Raw genomic sequence first — 16191 nt, 5'->3', positions numbered from 1 at the left:
AAAACAACAAAAGTTAATCTCAGAGAAGATTCATAAACTGAACTTAGTTAATTAAGTTGCAACAGTCTTCAAAAATGCCAAGTCTATAACAAAAGATGCAAGACGTAGTTTAGAAATTGTAAAATTGTAAAAGCATATTACTTAATTAGGTAATGGACTCACATACGCTACCATAACATATGCCCGTGCCTATCTTTACATTTGTTGAATGAATGCTTCAGTGAGGATGTGTTGTCTACGCTGCCTCAGAAATTGCCTGCACTTCATTTTTATGACAGCTTTGTAACTTTACATAATTATTAATATTTCAGCTATACTAAATAGTTTAATACCTGAAATAAAGGATACAGGCTGGGGAAAAACAGTAATCCACGTTAACCACTGATATGTCTAAAGTTACTCCTTTCCCAGATACGGCAATTGCATTGAAGTAACCACAAATTGGAAGGAACCCATGAGGATCACCAAGTCCAACTCCCGGCTCCATACAGGACCACCCCAAAATCAGGAATGACCAACATTTTTTCATCTACTTATACTATTCTTTGTCAAATTCTGTTTTTCCCTTTCCTTTGTCCTTGCTGAACAAGTATGAACTTTTAAAGAGACGAGCAAGAAAGTTCTTAACCATAAAATGACAATCCTTGAAACTTCATTACAGAGACTGCTGGTCAGAAATCTCAATTATTTCAGTCCAGAAAACTCAACCTCTGCGATTAAACAGAACAAATCAGAAGATATGTTAGAAGATATCTTAGAAGATTGAGCTGTGTATAAGATTAGGAAGACAGAACTCCAGCAAAAGATGAACATAAAACCACAGATTGATAAGAAAATTGTATTTTGCATTGCCCTTCATTTGAAGAAGTAAAAGTAAACCAAAGCTATCAAGAAGTTCTTCAGCAGGTCTCCTATTATCTGACTGTTTACAATTAAACAGGAATCAAACAGGTGTAAAATAACATTCTATCTGTATTTAATTCCACAGGATCTTGAGCTATTGAAAACGAGACACACTTCTAAAGATACTTTTCCTTTTTTCTTCTTCAATTTCACTGATCTCTAACATTGTTACACACATGAAAAAAGAAATCACTCCATGTATATATATATAAATATATATATATTTGTATGTGCACACACTGGTTATGCAATCTTTCAGGTTCACCAAACAAATGGTTTGTATGATTTAAATTAATTATTAAAAAACATTAACCTGGTCTACCATTATAAACGAAAGCACACATAATAGCATTCTGCTTCTAATATCAAGGGCTTTTGATCCAGTAGATTATTTTACCATGAAATTTGAAGCTGAGCTAGTAGCTTTTAAATGCAAGTAACTTCTATAGTGATGGATAATGTTCTCAGTTAATTCCAGTACTCAGAGGAAAATAGGTTTTGCAAGTCTGCATTAATAGTTTTCTTATTACAAGAAGACCTAAAACCTTCTTCAATTGTTCACATATGTGCTACGCCACACTGTGAAATCCTTCTTCTTCATAATATTTAAATCATAATTTTCTTCAGTGCTAGTATTTACATGATCAAGGTAGCTAGGTGTATTAGTCTTCCAGAAAGCTCAACTGAGCATTACTGAGAAGATAAGTTTGTCATTTCCCTTCCTCCTTCCCTACCCTCCACCTGAAATCAAATTAATTATGAAGCTTTTCATCACTGTGGAAGCATTAGGCTTTCTACCACACTTCATGATTGCTTTAGGTGTATTTACAGCTCAGCGATATCTTAATAGCATAAAAACAAACACGGCAAAAAATACTCACATAGGCAAGTTTTAATTAAGCTGCATACAGAAGAGCTCAACATTAACTCTTAAATGTTCATTGAGTAATATTCTGCCCTTCATGTTCTTTAATATCTTTAACAACCTATGACAACACCCCAGAAAATTATTGTATGAATGTAAAATGTAGATCTTCCCTGTATAGATGGGCTGGTCACTGTCAGATTGTTTTTCTCTGATTCAATCGCATTAAAAGCGTATTATTTTAAACTCATTTTTTAGGGATTTGCTTTGTTTTTGAAGCAGGATACAATTAGTTGAAATCTGAAGTAGGAATAGTCAGAAAAACAACAAAACCTACATACATGTAATTCCTGTAATCATTCTTTCACTTCATACTGCAATACTACACACAAGCAAAAAAAAAAAAAAAAAAGCTTTCTAAGAAGCTTTCTTACAGAATTCAAGTTATTTCCTGTTTCGTTATTTCTGATGTTATGCACAGCAATTGATCTTTGACATGTTTTCAAGTGCGGAAAACTGGAGTGAACTGCAAGCCAAGAAACTGCTGGAAAATTAGGAATACAACTTTAATCTATCATCCCTGCTAGAGCGTGATGCAAACAACTGTATCTAAAAAAAAGGTTGGATCATTTAAGATCAAATATAAGAAATGGACACAAAACACTTGTTCACATTAATCTCCTCCCCTCCAATATATATCCTTGAATTTTTATATGTACATTTTAACATCTTGCTACTTCAAAATTGTACAAATCTGTAAAGAGGGAAGCCTGAACAAATTAAAGAAGGACAAAGGAGGGCAAATGGTTATATATTTTTCCATCACCTCCATGTATTTAAGGCATTCCATACCAGGTTCATTCATATGTTTGTAAACACTTTTAAACATAGAATCTATCAGCAATCAAGCAGGCAACTTTCTTTAGAGAGCTTCCCAGTTATCATTACCAATAACAGCTTACCACCACACAAAAAAAACAACCTCCAAAACTACAGGTGTTTGTTCTCCAGGTGGGGCGGGATGGATTATTCTTTTTCTCTCATTTTTTTTTCCACCACTCACAGTAATTCAACATTCCACTCACCGCCCCATCCCAGTGCACATCAAGCACTTCTCCTCTTCTTCTCCCCTCACACAGCCCATCAACTATTTAAAAGGTCTTCCCCTTCCTCCTCTAGTTTCTTCTTTTTAATCCCCTACCTCTTTCTCTAGCTTCCTTTCCAAAACCGTCAGTAGCTTCTGTTACACACTAACTTCACAACAGCTTTCAAGTTTTAAGTAGCATCCACTAATCTCAGCTGGCACTTAAGCTACTGCTCAGGGCTCTTCATTAGCTCTCAGAGTCTTTAAGCAATTATTTTGCTTTCTACTCAACTTACATTCAATTCCTTTCATACTGCTGCTGCCATCACCTTGGACTCATTCAGTATTCACAAATTATCTCAGTAACACAATGAAGAATCTAAATACAACAAACACATGCACGCATCCCTTCCACTTTTACTTTACTCCCCCTCCTTCAGATGGTCAAGCCTGATCATCAACACTGACTTCTTGTTCTACCTGTCTTCCTTTTCAGCTCCCCCCATAATAGTACCCTTTGCCATCTTCTGCCTGATTAATATCATTTCCTGTAGTACATTGTTTGATGTTGTCCAGTTTTACTTTAAATGCACCATTAGCATTAGAGAGGAAATGAAAATTATTAGGTACTATCTTAGTGGTTCATTCAGCATGCATAAACATTCCCATCTGTCACAGAGCAAATCATTTCAATTTTCAACAAAACCAAAAACCTTCTGAAATCAATAAGAGCACTGAGCCAAAATGCAACAAGAGGTTTTTGATGAGAAATGGATAGTATTTCACATATATAACAAAATACTCATCACTATTCAAGCTCTAACTTGGAGTGCATGCAGGGAAAAAGTTGTAAATAATCATGGCACGCAGCCATACATACTATTTCCTCATCTTTATATTTGGCAAAGTTTCCTCAAATACCCAGAAAATGCATCTATTTTGGAACCACTGAAGGCAGTAACAAAGAGGATCCCAAGTTCTCTTTATCAAAGCCAAATTCTCGTGCAAACACTGTGACATGTACGCCCTTCCCTTACTTTTGCTTTACCAGTGAAACTTGAATACACCCCAACGAAGAGTGTATTTTCTGGCAGACCAGGAAAGCACATCACAGCCCTTCTGATGGTCACTAAGGGGAGGTTATCACTGGAACCATCACAGCAGCCTGACATTTCAAGCCAATGTTTGAGCTGTCATGAAAGATCAGATGACATGTTTTTATTTAAGCACGAATGATTTTGAAATAGAAATGGGAATTTCAGCAAGTTGCAGGTTGAACAAATTGATTCTGTACGATCTATTTTTCACTTCTGCTCCAGAGAGGAAGTTTAAGAAATTCACAGTACATAGAGAGTCAAAGAAATTGATGGTTTCTTCCCAGCACTATATCACTGCCAGAAGCACAGGCTAAACCAATCACTTTTTAACTAGAAATGGGCCTGAGACATGATGTTCTGATCTCAATCTGAACTTCACAAAGTTCATGTTGGTTATGCTAGGATTTGGCATTTGGCTTAGGATCTTCTTCGCTTTTAACAATGAAGAAAAAATCTTTTAAAGTACCAGTGGACTCTCCTCCATCAAGTTTAATAGAAATCAATAAATCAGCCTGATCCGATTTCATTTCAACATTGTAAGAAGTCTAAATAGGTGTCTTTTAGCACTAGAGTTATAATAAACCCCTCTAAGTCTCTTTGGGTGTAGTTCTAGTATGGATGTGAATTCCAATATGAGCAGGATTCGAGGACTTCCCTGGACGTATTTGCCTGGTAATTACCGGCTGAAGCACAAACTTGAGACCACAAATGATTTTTAGAACACCATTGCCCTCTGCTGGATTAGCTCTGCGTTACTGGGCTTTTCTTCAATGAAACAGTGAAAATAATTCAGTTTTCAACTTGAAAACAAAACACAAGAGGCATTGAGAGAAGAATCACATTCTATGAAAACTTAAAGGAAGAAGCTATTTCTCTTGATTTCCAAATAGGCACAAGACCCATAAAGAAAGAGACATTTGTTCAAACGGAGGATCTAACAAGAAACCTCTTAGGACCAGTTGATATTTTTGGTTTTAAGTAAACAAGCTTTGGAGATAAGCTGGTTTTGCACCATTTTTCATAATTTTCATTCAAGCAGAAGGAACTGACAGGCTGACAGCATGTATAAGCTTCATCCTGTTTCAGGGCTTGATTTTACTTTGCCTTCTGCTGCACTGCAGTCAGTGATCTCTGCAGAGCATCCATATAGCAGAAGAGAATAAACATCTTGCAGAAAGGCTGTGTAAGGGTGTGCTTTCGTGATCAGCTAAAGCAAATCTAAGTCAATGATGTTGAACGGGCACAGCTGATATAACTCACCATACAGCCTCACAAGCAATTGATTGAACACATGCACACACAAAAATAATAATTAAAAACATATGAGAAAAAATTGATAAGGAGAACAGTATTAGATTGTTTTAACTAGTCATAATGTGAATCCTGAAAGGCAATAACAGAGCAAACAAGAACCCTTTGATAGTGAATGGCTCTAGAACAGTTTTCTATCAATGCACACAAAAAAATAGATCAAGCAAAGTGAGCAGATCTGGGAATGCCCTATGCCAACAGAGAAAGATCAAGGGACTATTTAAGACATGAAAGATACTCTCCTTATAAGCAGGCAGAGAAAGAAAGAAGGAAGAAAAAAGAAATCAGCGGGCACTGCTAGTTGCAAATGACCTACCATGACTGAAGAGAAACTCCTCCACTAAGTCTATATTCCTCCACTAAAGTTTGTCCAGCAGTCAAGATCAGAATATCCATAAGGGAGCACTCAAAATCATTCAGGGACATAAACTGAAAGCAGTGTTGATTCTGAAGATCGAAGTGGCTCATTACAACAAAAATCTGCAGAGGAATCTCATGGATGAAAATGCATGGATTCTCAGTGACAAATTACCTGGAAAGTTGTTTTGTGTTTTTTCCTCCTTAAAGACCTCTGGCTCTGGACTTTACAGAAATAAACTAACCGGTAGATCACCTACCCATTACAATAATCAAGATAGGATTTAGGTATAGCTGTGCTCAGCTATGAAGACCATTTCCTCTCCATAGAGTTCCTCTCCTAGAGTTCTCCATAGTTCCTCTCCAGCCAAACACAACTTGCAGGCTTAAATTCAATGAGATGTAGCCCATGCACATTTGATAAAATATTATTTGTCTAAATTATTCTTTTAGAGTTTCCTTATAGCTACAGGAAAATAAAAAACCATAAATTGCACCATATTTTTCAATCAGTTGGTTGTTGACTGACCACAAAGAATGCACATGATACATACAATTTCCTCAGGAGAAAAATAAGTAGAAATAAAAAAATAAATAAAAATATTTCTCAGTCTCAAATTTCCTGCCACTGGAAATTTCCTAGGGAAAAATAGCAAGATCTAACGCTGAACATTATGTGCTCTCTCTTACAGATGTATCTACATAATTTCACATAGAAAAGAGAAACAGGTAAGGAAGTGAGATCAGCAACAACATGACAAGTTACTGAGAACCCATTCACATTTCAAACAAGAGTTTGCCTGTACACAAATTTGAGAGAACACAAGAACAAGGCACGTAACAACACTTCCCCCAAACACTCCCTGCCCCCCTCAAGTTCCAGCAATCTGAGGGTCCTTGATTTCCTTACATGGAAATACCTTTCACTCAACCTCCTGCAAAAGATTTTTGTTCTACTAGTTTGCACAGCCACTCATTGAATCCAATTATCCCCTATATCTACAGCATCCTAGAGAGTTCCACCGTTAACTGCATTACATCAGAATATACTCGTGTCCAAACCAAAACAACAACACAACACCTAGATTTGGGAGCTGGAATGACACAGCTACATCCTATGTGTTTTTGTTTTATTTAAAACATTGGGTTCGTTTAAAATATTACAGTGCACAAGAGAAACGGGTCAATTTAGGTTCTTAAAAACGCACAGAACATCAGTTTTGAACAGTTAGCTGAAGTATCACTTATATACCACAGTGTACTTCCATGTAACAGTTTCTAGAGCACTGTATTATAGGAGGACAGCAAAACCAGTGCACAGAACAAGCCTCCTGAATTAGTAGAGTACTTATGACACATACTTTTAAGAGTGAATTAATCCCAGCCCTGCCCCTAACCTGTTGTGACACTCAGGGCTTTTCACTTCACCTCACTACATATTCGGTTGTTTCCATTGTACAACAGACATAATGATCCTTCTCCTGCTTTTTGAAACCTTCAGAGAATTGCAGCAATAAAGCACTACATAAAAAGAGGTATGCATTTATATTGAAATGCACCTATTCACAAAAAGCCATCAATTTCTAACACTAGTTAAATCATTTTTATAAGCATTCATTCACAAAAAGCATATGAAAAATTTACCTGCTCATTTTTGCAGATCCACACAGTATTCCCCTGAAGTAGAACAAAGATTTTGGCTTTGTATCCTTTCAGTTCAAGATATCCACTTTTCTCAGGGGCAACAGATGTTCGAGACTGAGAGTGATTATCAGACTGAGACTTCAAGGCATTGAGTATTGTATTAACCCAGTCATTCCTTTCTTCTAAAGAAGAAAAAAAAAAACAAAGATAGGTTATAGGTTAAGCAGCAGCTCCATTCTCTACCACATTTGTTTTTCTGTTCTTCCTACTATGCTTTGCTGATTGCTGGTACAGCTACAGCACATCAGAGAGAACATACACCTTGAAGAGGTGGAGAGGGAAGGGAAAAAAAAATAAAGAGACAAAAAAAAAAAACACAACCCAGGAGCCCATATCAGTGGAGATGTTAGCAAAGATATCCACTCAACTCCCAACAAACCAACACAAATTTGAACTTATGCAAAGCGATGATCAAGATTTTTGAAGTCATGTCTACTAGTTCTGAGATGCTTAATTTCGGACAGCTTAAAGACTGAGGTGGCATATGGTGACTGAGGTGACATACAGGTGGCATGCTCACCTTCTGGAAGCCCAATCAACAGGAAAGAACTACAGAAATTATGTAAGCAAAAACCAGCGAGCCTAGAAAAATCTCTCGCTGAACACGGAAGCCACCCCCAATGCTATTCTGTTTGGCCATGCTTTTATGCAACAACATTTGGCAATTCACAGTCTATTCCATTAAGGTGTAGTGGTTAAGCTTGATATTATCACGGGAGCTGAGTAGTCAAGAAAATGCATGTTAGAATATCTTCTGTATGCATTATTAATTTAGCATCTTACAAATACATGAACACAAGCAGGTGAAGTAATAAAGCTCCACTCAGTCTCATACACTATGTTCAGATGTTTCACCAGACTACGATCAATATACTTTAACGCTGAATACATTGAATGAATTAGACTTGCCCTATGGGATTGAAATATCATGAATATTTCAACTCTGCTCTGAAAGATTCAGGTCATGAAATATGTGGGGGGCTGGGGAGAAGTTCTGTATATACTGTTCACAGCATCTTTCAAGTAGAAACAATCAGTGCCCAACACTGCAAAGAGGACCATTGAAACAATAACATGCTCACTTCATAAGTGTCACACGTGAAAGGCACCAGAAAACAGTCTGAAGAGGAAAACAGCAGTTGGACACACCAGCACAGGGTAGGTAATCTAAGTGCTCCTCTTAGAAGTACAAGGGGTTTTTTTTTGTTTGTTTGTTTTTTAAGTGTTGTAAAGTCTTTAAAAGTAGTTTTAAAAGGTCACCTTAAAATACTTAAAAGGTCACCTTTAAATACTTAAAAGTATTTAAGTATAGTATAATATCACGTTATGCTAAAAGTTCATTGTTTTTTTTTTTTTTTAATAGCATTTGACTCCAATTAAAATAACACATCTGAGCAGATGATGCTCTAATTCAGTACTGCTACATATTTAATTTTTTTTTTGCCCCCAAATGCTCCTAAACTTCCTAAAGCACTACATACGGAGTTTTCCCTCTATATATTGAGATCAAAACAAAAATACTGTGTTTTCAATATACCAAACAAATAACTAATCAGCACACTTAAAGCCAATAAAATTAGCACTATAATGTCACAGATTGTGGACTGGCACTCGTACCAAGGGACGCAAATCACCAAAGTCAATGACAGTATTCCATGTTTTTATACTCCATCAGAAATAAAGGATAGTTAATATACAAGGTCCACGGGATGAAATATGTATAAAGGTCTCCATTTCAAAGTATTTTTAAAGAAGTTGAGTACTCTTGGAATAGTCCCAGAACAATTTCCAACCACAAATCCACAGAAGGAATAGCATCAAGTAACAGTCTGTGCACATACCCAAAAGCAAGCAGGGTTATTCACATAATTTATTATGAACATATCATCCAGCTCTAAACACAGTAAGGACTGAACTATTTGTACAACACTCATTTCTAACCTTAAGTGAACAGCTTTACAGACAGGCCACTAGGTCCAAAGACAGTTGTACAGTTGTATACATTCAATTACAATTCCATTTTCAAGCAGTTGCTCTGAATATATTTTATATATCAGTGTAAATTGTTAATGTCTTTACAGTATTCAAATGCAACATCCATAAAGCAAACTATGGCCACACAAAAAATACTGCACTAAGGTGGTTGTGCTCCAATTAGTAAAAATAATAAAAAAAAATCTGGAAGAGAAAGGCAAAAATAATAAAAGTAGACCTACTTTTTTAACTCAGCTAAGAGCATAAAAATGCCTGAAATAATTTGAGCCAAACCTGATAAGAAGGATTTGTTCACTGATGTTGCACTCCTGTTACAGCCTGCAGCGAATGTTTACAACCAAGCTATAACCCATAAAAATGGGATTTGATAATGGAAATGCTTAGAGACCCTTAGCTATAATGGGTCTGGCATGTACTGCTGTAAATACATATTGCATATCCTTTTTTCTACGTATTCCATTTTATTTAATTGTTTCCATAAATAAGTCATACATGCACTGATATTGATTCTACATATTACAGCAGTAGGTTGATAAAGCATTAGAGTAGAAGGTATTCTAACTTCCCTTTCACATTTGTATTCTCTATCAGTATGTGGCTGAAAATACTGTATAAGGCAATAAATAAAGACACACAGAAAAATCCAGATTTTCTCTGATCACATCATCACATCCAAGCCATCAACTTCATTGTTGCTCTTCATCAATTTTATATCAAGTAGTGACTTGGAACAGATGGCTGAGAGCACAAAGACTATAAAAGCTGCTAGTGAGACCTGAGGAATCCCCAGAAAAATCCATCTTTGGAAAGAATGAGGGAGAATGAAGAGCTGGAAAACAGTATTCTCATTTTGATATTTTTAAAGTGTATTTCAGCTCTTATTGCAAAGCATATAGTTATCTCTAGTTTCACTTCATGAGCCCAGAACAGCTGGATTCCAAAACTATTTCTCACAATGAGTTATATTTCACAAACAGAATTTATCAGCAGTGACAACATAGCTTTCTAGCAATCATTAGAATTACATGTTTTCTACATACCTTCTTTATCTACTCGAAAGACGAAAGTCCTATGGGATGTAACAACTTCAAATTTATTCTCTCCATGAACTCTTACTGTTGCTATAGCAGAGAGCAGTATTATTCCCTTTGAGAACACTTCCTATAATAAAAACACAATAGAAATAGTTAATAACTTTCACGGAACATTAAATGTCTCCCAGGTAGTATTACGCACCATGATGTTTTGGATGTTCATATCCTAAACTGTGCTGTGCTCCTAGAAGTTCACCATTTATTATTAACAAAATTGCATCAATTAGTAAACCACTTCACAACCCACACATAGCCCACTTCATTGTTACGTGTCTATGCACACTTACAGCCTTCTAAAATTAAGTAAAATTCCATGGTGAGATATAATGCATGTGAGAGATATAACTTAACAAGTCATCTCATGACTCTGCTATAGCAAAATACAATTTTTTTTTTGTCTTAAATTTACAGTTTTATGCCAAAGTAAATTGCATTGAGTATCTCACAGATCCTTATACATACACACTCTAAACTGTAAAACAAAATCGGGCAAGGAGGGGGAAAAAAAAAAAAAAAAAAGTGCTTTCTCTAGGTAGAAAATTCCAGAGAATTTATATGTTCCTTCCCCTATTCATTCAGTGTTTAGCAAATAAGATTTTATTATTTTATTATTTTTATTTATTATTTTATTTTATTATTTATTAAGCACTGATTTTATCTTTGCACTGAAGGAGGGACAACAACATGCAAAAGTCCATTGCCTTGTCATTACTAACATTACTCGTGAGGAACCTCTAGCTTGGATCAGGTGGATACTTTTTTCCTAAATGAGAGAGGAGGAAAGCGATACCTTAAAAATATAATTTGACATCAGAGCAAATTTTTCCAAAGTTTCCTAATTTGCAACTTGGAATCAGGACAACTAAACTTAAAACAGCAACATAGGAAAAGTGAATTGCTACCAGAACTTTCTCCAAGTCCTCTGGTCGTCTTTTAACCTAATCAGCCTAAATGTTACAGGGCAATGGGTAAGGGCAAGAAAGCGCAAGCAGACATGCAATGCTTTGGAAATACATCTGCACAATTCCTGGATTACAGAGTTGACACTGTTCCTCCTGTCCCCAATATGCTTTGATCAATTGTGATTTTTTTGACCACAATAATTCAGATATATTGCTAAGATTTACAATCCACATGCAGTAAAATTCCAAGAGGCAGCTCCCCATAAAAAATTTGTATTGTAATAACTTTCCTCTTGAAGCATAAATTATTATAATAGAGGAAACACTGTGAATGCTAAGTATGGAGGAGACACACAATATACATTTTCTGTTTACTGAGTTTAGTATAACACAGATTTTCATCAAATTCACACTTCTGTTGTTTTGCTTCTACACACTAATATTCATCAATGAATACTGTTTGAACAACTGCAGTTTAGTAAAAGATATGAAAACAGTGAACATGTTACCCAAGAGCTACTCCATCACTCAGAATTATCTGTGTTGCGCATGTATTTTCATTATGGCTATACTTGTTTGAAGACAGACTTGAACGCAGCTATTTGTTAAAGAAGGTTGGATATTGCATTAACTCTCAATGGAAAAACAAACATTACAGATTCTACTTCTAAAAGTGTTCAGATATAATTATATTACGGTGTTTGCAGGCATCTACTGGTTGTATTTGGTACTGTAAGAGAATAATTCAGACTGCTTTAAGTCACAGCTGCTTTATTCTACCTGCTTTGAAAATTTTCAGTCTCCTTTTAAGCTGAGTACAGTTTTGGTTTTGTTATTTAATCATCCTTTTTAAAGCTTTGTTCTCCCCAAGGCATATGTATTTTCAAATACCGTTTAAACCACTGTAATTTCTCAATCTTATTTCTACAGCAGCGTCTGTTCCACATGCGAGAAATGCCTACTCTTTGAAACAGTGCAGACAAGAAATTAGGCGATTTAAGAAAACAGAGAAACAATAACAAAAACACACCCAAGAACCTTGCAGATATTTCTTCTGTTACCAGGTGGTCTAATCTACTTATAGGGCTGCTAAAAAGTCTCTGATTAAACAATTTTCTAGTCAGGAAAAAGAGAAAGTTTTGTTGAGAACATCTGCTTTGATGAAAATGTTTATTTTCAAATACAGCCCAATGGAGCCCTACCTTACCAGGTGTGTTTCTGAACCAGACTGAAAGATCCTGGAAAACAGTCCTGCACTGTTTTGGCTTTCCTTCCACAACAGATAAAACATGACCTAGTTCACAAACAACAGTGATTGCCCTGTTTGGCAGCAAATTTCATTCTTTGTTATGCTTACATGCAGCATAATGCAACAAAATAAATTTCTCCATATGAAAAGGCAAGACTTTACTAAATCACAAATAGGATCCTAAGATGTTTTTAAACACAAGTTTTGAATATCACCAGCAGTTTTGCTTTACCATAAAGTACATGTTAGAGCATCAGAGTTCTCCTGCCAAAACCAGGAAAAACTTTGAAAGAAGTCCTGCACATACTGTATATTTGAAAAGAATTCTGAAATTACACCTTCCACTCTCCAGCTTGCTCTCACTTCAGTTGACCACACTCTGTTATGACAAAACTACACAGGATATTGCTGTGACCACATCAACTTGCTCAGAACCATGAATACAGGAGAAATGAGCAGCAGCATCAATTCAAAGAAAAACAGTTCCTGGGTCATATAACATGTGAAAAACAAAAACAACACACTACACATTTTTCTCATATATAGATATAAAGGGAAGTAGTCTGCATTTAGTAGAAGGTAACACATAGTTAGATCCAGATTAGAAAAAAAAAAAATTGAAAAAAAAAATCAAGTTTAAATCATTCCAAGGCACGTTTATATAGAATAAGCAGATGTTTTCAGGAACACTGCCCTCTCTGTCTTCCCCCCCCCCCATCCTCCACTCATTTCACTCTTGATTAGAACACTTGCACACTTCCCCTTGTTGAGAATTTCACTCCTCTCAAGTTTCTAATTTGAATAGCAAATAAAGCTGTTTAGTACTGGTAGTGTTTCTGGGTAAAACAAACTGTTATTCTATTCACTCTACCCTTTTCTGCTTGTAATAATCAGAAAAATAACTGAGTATGGATTGGTTTCCTTTTAAGAACTATTTTTTTAATTGATATTTGTGAAAGCAAAAGTGTAACAATTCCTTTATAACATATTGTCTGTGTATTGGAATATCCTTGGACAAACACAGATTAGAACAGATGGATCTTGCCATTAAGACTGAGGTCAAATGATAACTTCCTCATTTAAACGTAACTAGACACAGAGTTAGGAGGAGGGCCCTGTTGCCCACAGTGAACTACCTTTCCTACCTTTATCAGAACCAGCTCCTGAGCTGCATGGAGGTATTGCCAGGTCTGCAAATATTTGCAGAACATGCTGGTAACCATCTAGCAGGCAATATGAACGCTCTCAGTGGGGGAGGAGGGATCCAACAAAGACCACTCTGCCAAAAAGCTCATGCTCTCCAGTGACTCCATTACTTACCCAAAACCAATCCCATCATGCACTCAGAACTATGGACAGACAACTGTTTTCCTCCTATCTGCAAAGTACTCCAAATGTTTCATCAAATCCTCAGCTATCATCAGAATGTGCCTTCATCTTCACAGTTCTTGGATATAAAAAGGTCTTACAGTATAGAAAGGAGTTAACAAATCAGACACACAAATTTGAAATTGAACACAGACCAACCAGCGACACTTTCAACTCCAGGAGCATGGTTTTATACTCTGTTCAGGAAAAGGGAGACAAGGAGCCTTCAAACCAAGACTCCTGCAAGCTCTTGATGGCCCAAACTGTCACAAATATCTTTTAAATAGAGGATGCAGAGTTGGAAGCTTTTTAAGCAACTGTGCCACATTAAATATTCCCTTCAACATATGGGATGATTTCTGGAATCTCCTATGACAGAAACCTGTAAGTCCTACTCTAGACTTAGTGACCCCAAAGCAGTCTCTAGTGACCTTGCAAAATAAGTAAATAAACCCCCAGTGCTTAAGCATGACTTAAAATTCTTTGAAATTATCATTCTTTGCCTAAATATGCTACAGACAATGTTAAGCAAGTCCCAATGTCATAGGATTTTTATTTATTTAAAAAGTCTTTCTTAACAGCTAACTCTGTATTTCTGCTTGTCTAAAGCAGAATATGGTATGCATATCGCAAAGTGGTATGGTATGAATATCACAAAGGGAGTAACATTTTTGGTCCTTCCAACCCAAATGTTATTCTATTGTTCTCTTCATCTACATAATCATGTATTCTACTGTAAATGAAGAACAATAAGCAAGCAAAAACAGGTTGTCTCATGTTCCTCATCAGTAGGCATAATGAAGCATGATATAAATAATTTTTTGAGCTTGTTCACAATTTCTCTGGACCCTCAGGACGTACACAGCCATTTTCTACTTTAGTTCTCCCCTTTCATAATCTGCTGAAATATGTCAAAAAGCATGCACATTATATAAAGCATCTGCGGAATACTTAGTGATTATCACTGCCTAGCATAATGCTTGGGAACTTTTACCCTAAGTTGTATTTTGGTCTTAATTTAATATGCATCTTCTTCAACAGGAAATTCTTTCCAGTGTTTCAAGCAATACACATGCACATAACCTCATTTCAAAATATGCATATTATGCATTCATCTATCATTTTTGATTTTATGAAGTTCTGCAGTTTTTCCAAAAGAAGTGAATTAATCACATAGCAACAGAAAAATAATTTTAGTCATCTGAAGTGTATTAAATAGATAATAGGAAAAAGAAGAAAAAAGGAAATTTTTAGAAAAAAGAAGGCAAGGTTTAAAGATAGGTCTCAAAAAAGCAATGGCTTCTAGTGTGAAAAACAACATCATGCACTCAGGTAAGTCTTTTCCAAGTTTCATATATTTTTTTAAAAAATGATTACTTTCAAATCCATTTTTACATCATGTATCAGAAGCAAACTACTTGAAACAAAACAACTCATGAGCCTGCAAATCTTTCAGTAAGGATCAGTCCCTTAGGTACAGAAACAAACAAAGCCAGCCACTCACATCACAGAATTATGCTTATTTTAAAGAGACCCATTCAGACGTAAACTAGTCCCATGTTATGTGATTATTCCTAGAATACGCAAAGGAGAGACAGTTAAAATTAGTGACTAGGAAAGTGGCATGGAGCATTTGTTTTTAGAAGGTCTTCCAGGCCAAATTTTCTCTCAAAAACAAACAAACAAACAAAAAAAAAACAAAACACACAAACAACAAAAAAATTAACTAACATGCTGGATTTCCATGACAAGACAGTTTGCAGCTACCAAAGTAGCATTTGATCTCTTAAATGTGTTTTTCATGATCCTGTTCCCTTTTGCAGAATGCAGCAGTGTCTCTCCTTCACTAAACTAGAAAGTTCTGATGATATCTACCTGGAAATAGCAGGAACACTAGGCCTTCTAGACAAGAGGATGAAGAACACATGAAGATCTCAAGGACACATTAAAATAACTAATAATATCTTATCCTGATTTTGCAGTTGAAAATATATTTAAGACTCATTCATAATTATTTCTTTATCATGTATATTACACACATGCATTTTTGACCCAAACATGTCACTTACCTTTTCGTTATTGTAGTAAGAAATGCTGTCTCCATCAAATTTAACCCAGCGCTTCTGAAACATACGTTTGCTGTGAACCAAGAAGTAATACATTTAAAATTACAAACAACACTGGCTTTTAAGAATATCTCAAGCACAAACTAATGAGAAGTAAAAATCACATTTAGCCTCCTGTATTTGGGCCTAAACATTC

The 16191-nt window shown here is 35.8% G+C and overlaps 1 protein-coding gene across 1 annotated transcript in view; it reads right to left on the bottom strand.

The window, feature by feature from the left end:
* Positions 1-16191, bottom strand: part of ARAP2 (ArfGAP with RhoGAP domain, ankyrin repeat and PH domain 2) — a 116932-nt gene that overhangs the window by 81450 nt on the left and 19291 nt on the right. Inside the window, exons 6-8 of the mRNA XM_032187508.1 lie at positions 15999-16068; positions 10357-10477; positions 7262-7443 (exon numbers count right to left, since the gene is read on the bottom strand). Of these exons, the coding sequence (XP_032043399.1) occupies positions 7262-7443; positions 10357-10477; positions 15999-16068 (373 nt within the window). The remainder of the gene's footprint in view (positions 1-7261; positions 7444-10356; positions 10478-15998; positions 16069-16191) is intronic.

Source organism: Aythya fuligula, chromosome 4, assembly GCF_009819795.1.
Source record: "Aythya fuligula isolate bAytFul2 chromosome 4, bAytFul2.pri, whole genome shotgun sequence".
Taxonomy (NCBI): domain Eukaryota; kingdom Metazoa; phylum Chordata; class Aves; order Anseriformes; family Anatidae; genus Aythya; species Aythya fuligula.
The sequence above is the reverse complement of the archived record's forward strand: the minus strand, read 5'-3'. Positions and strand labels throughout refer to the sequence as shown.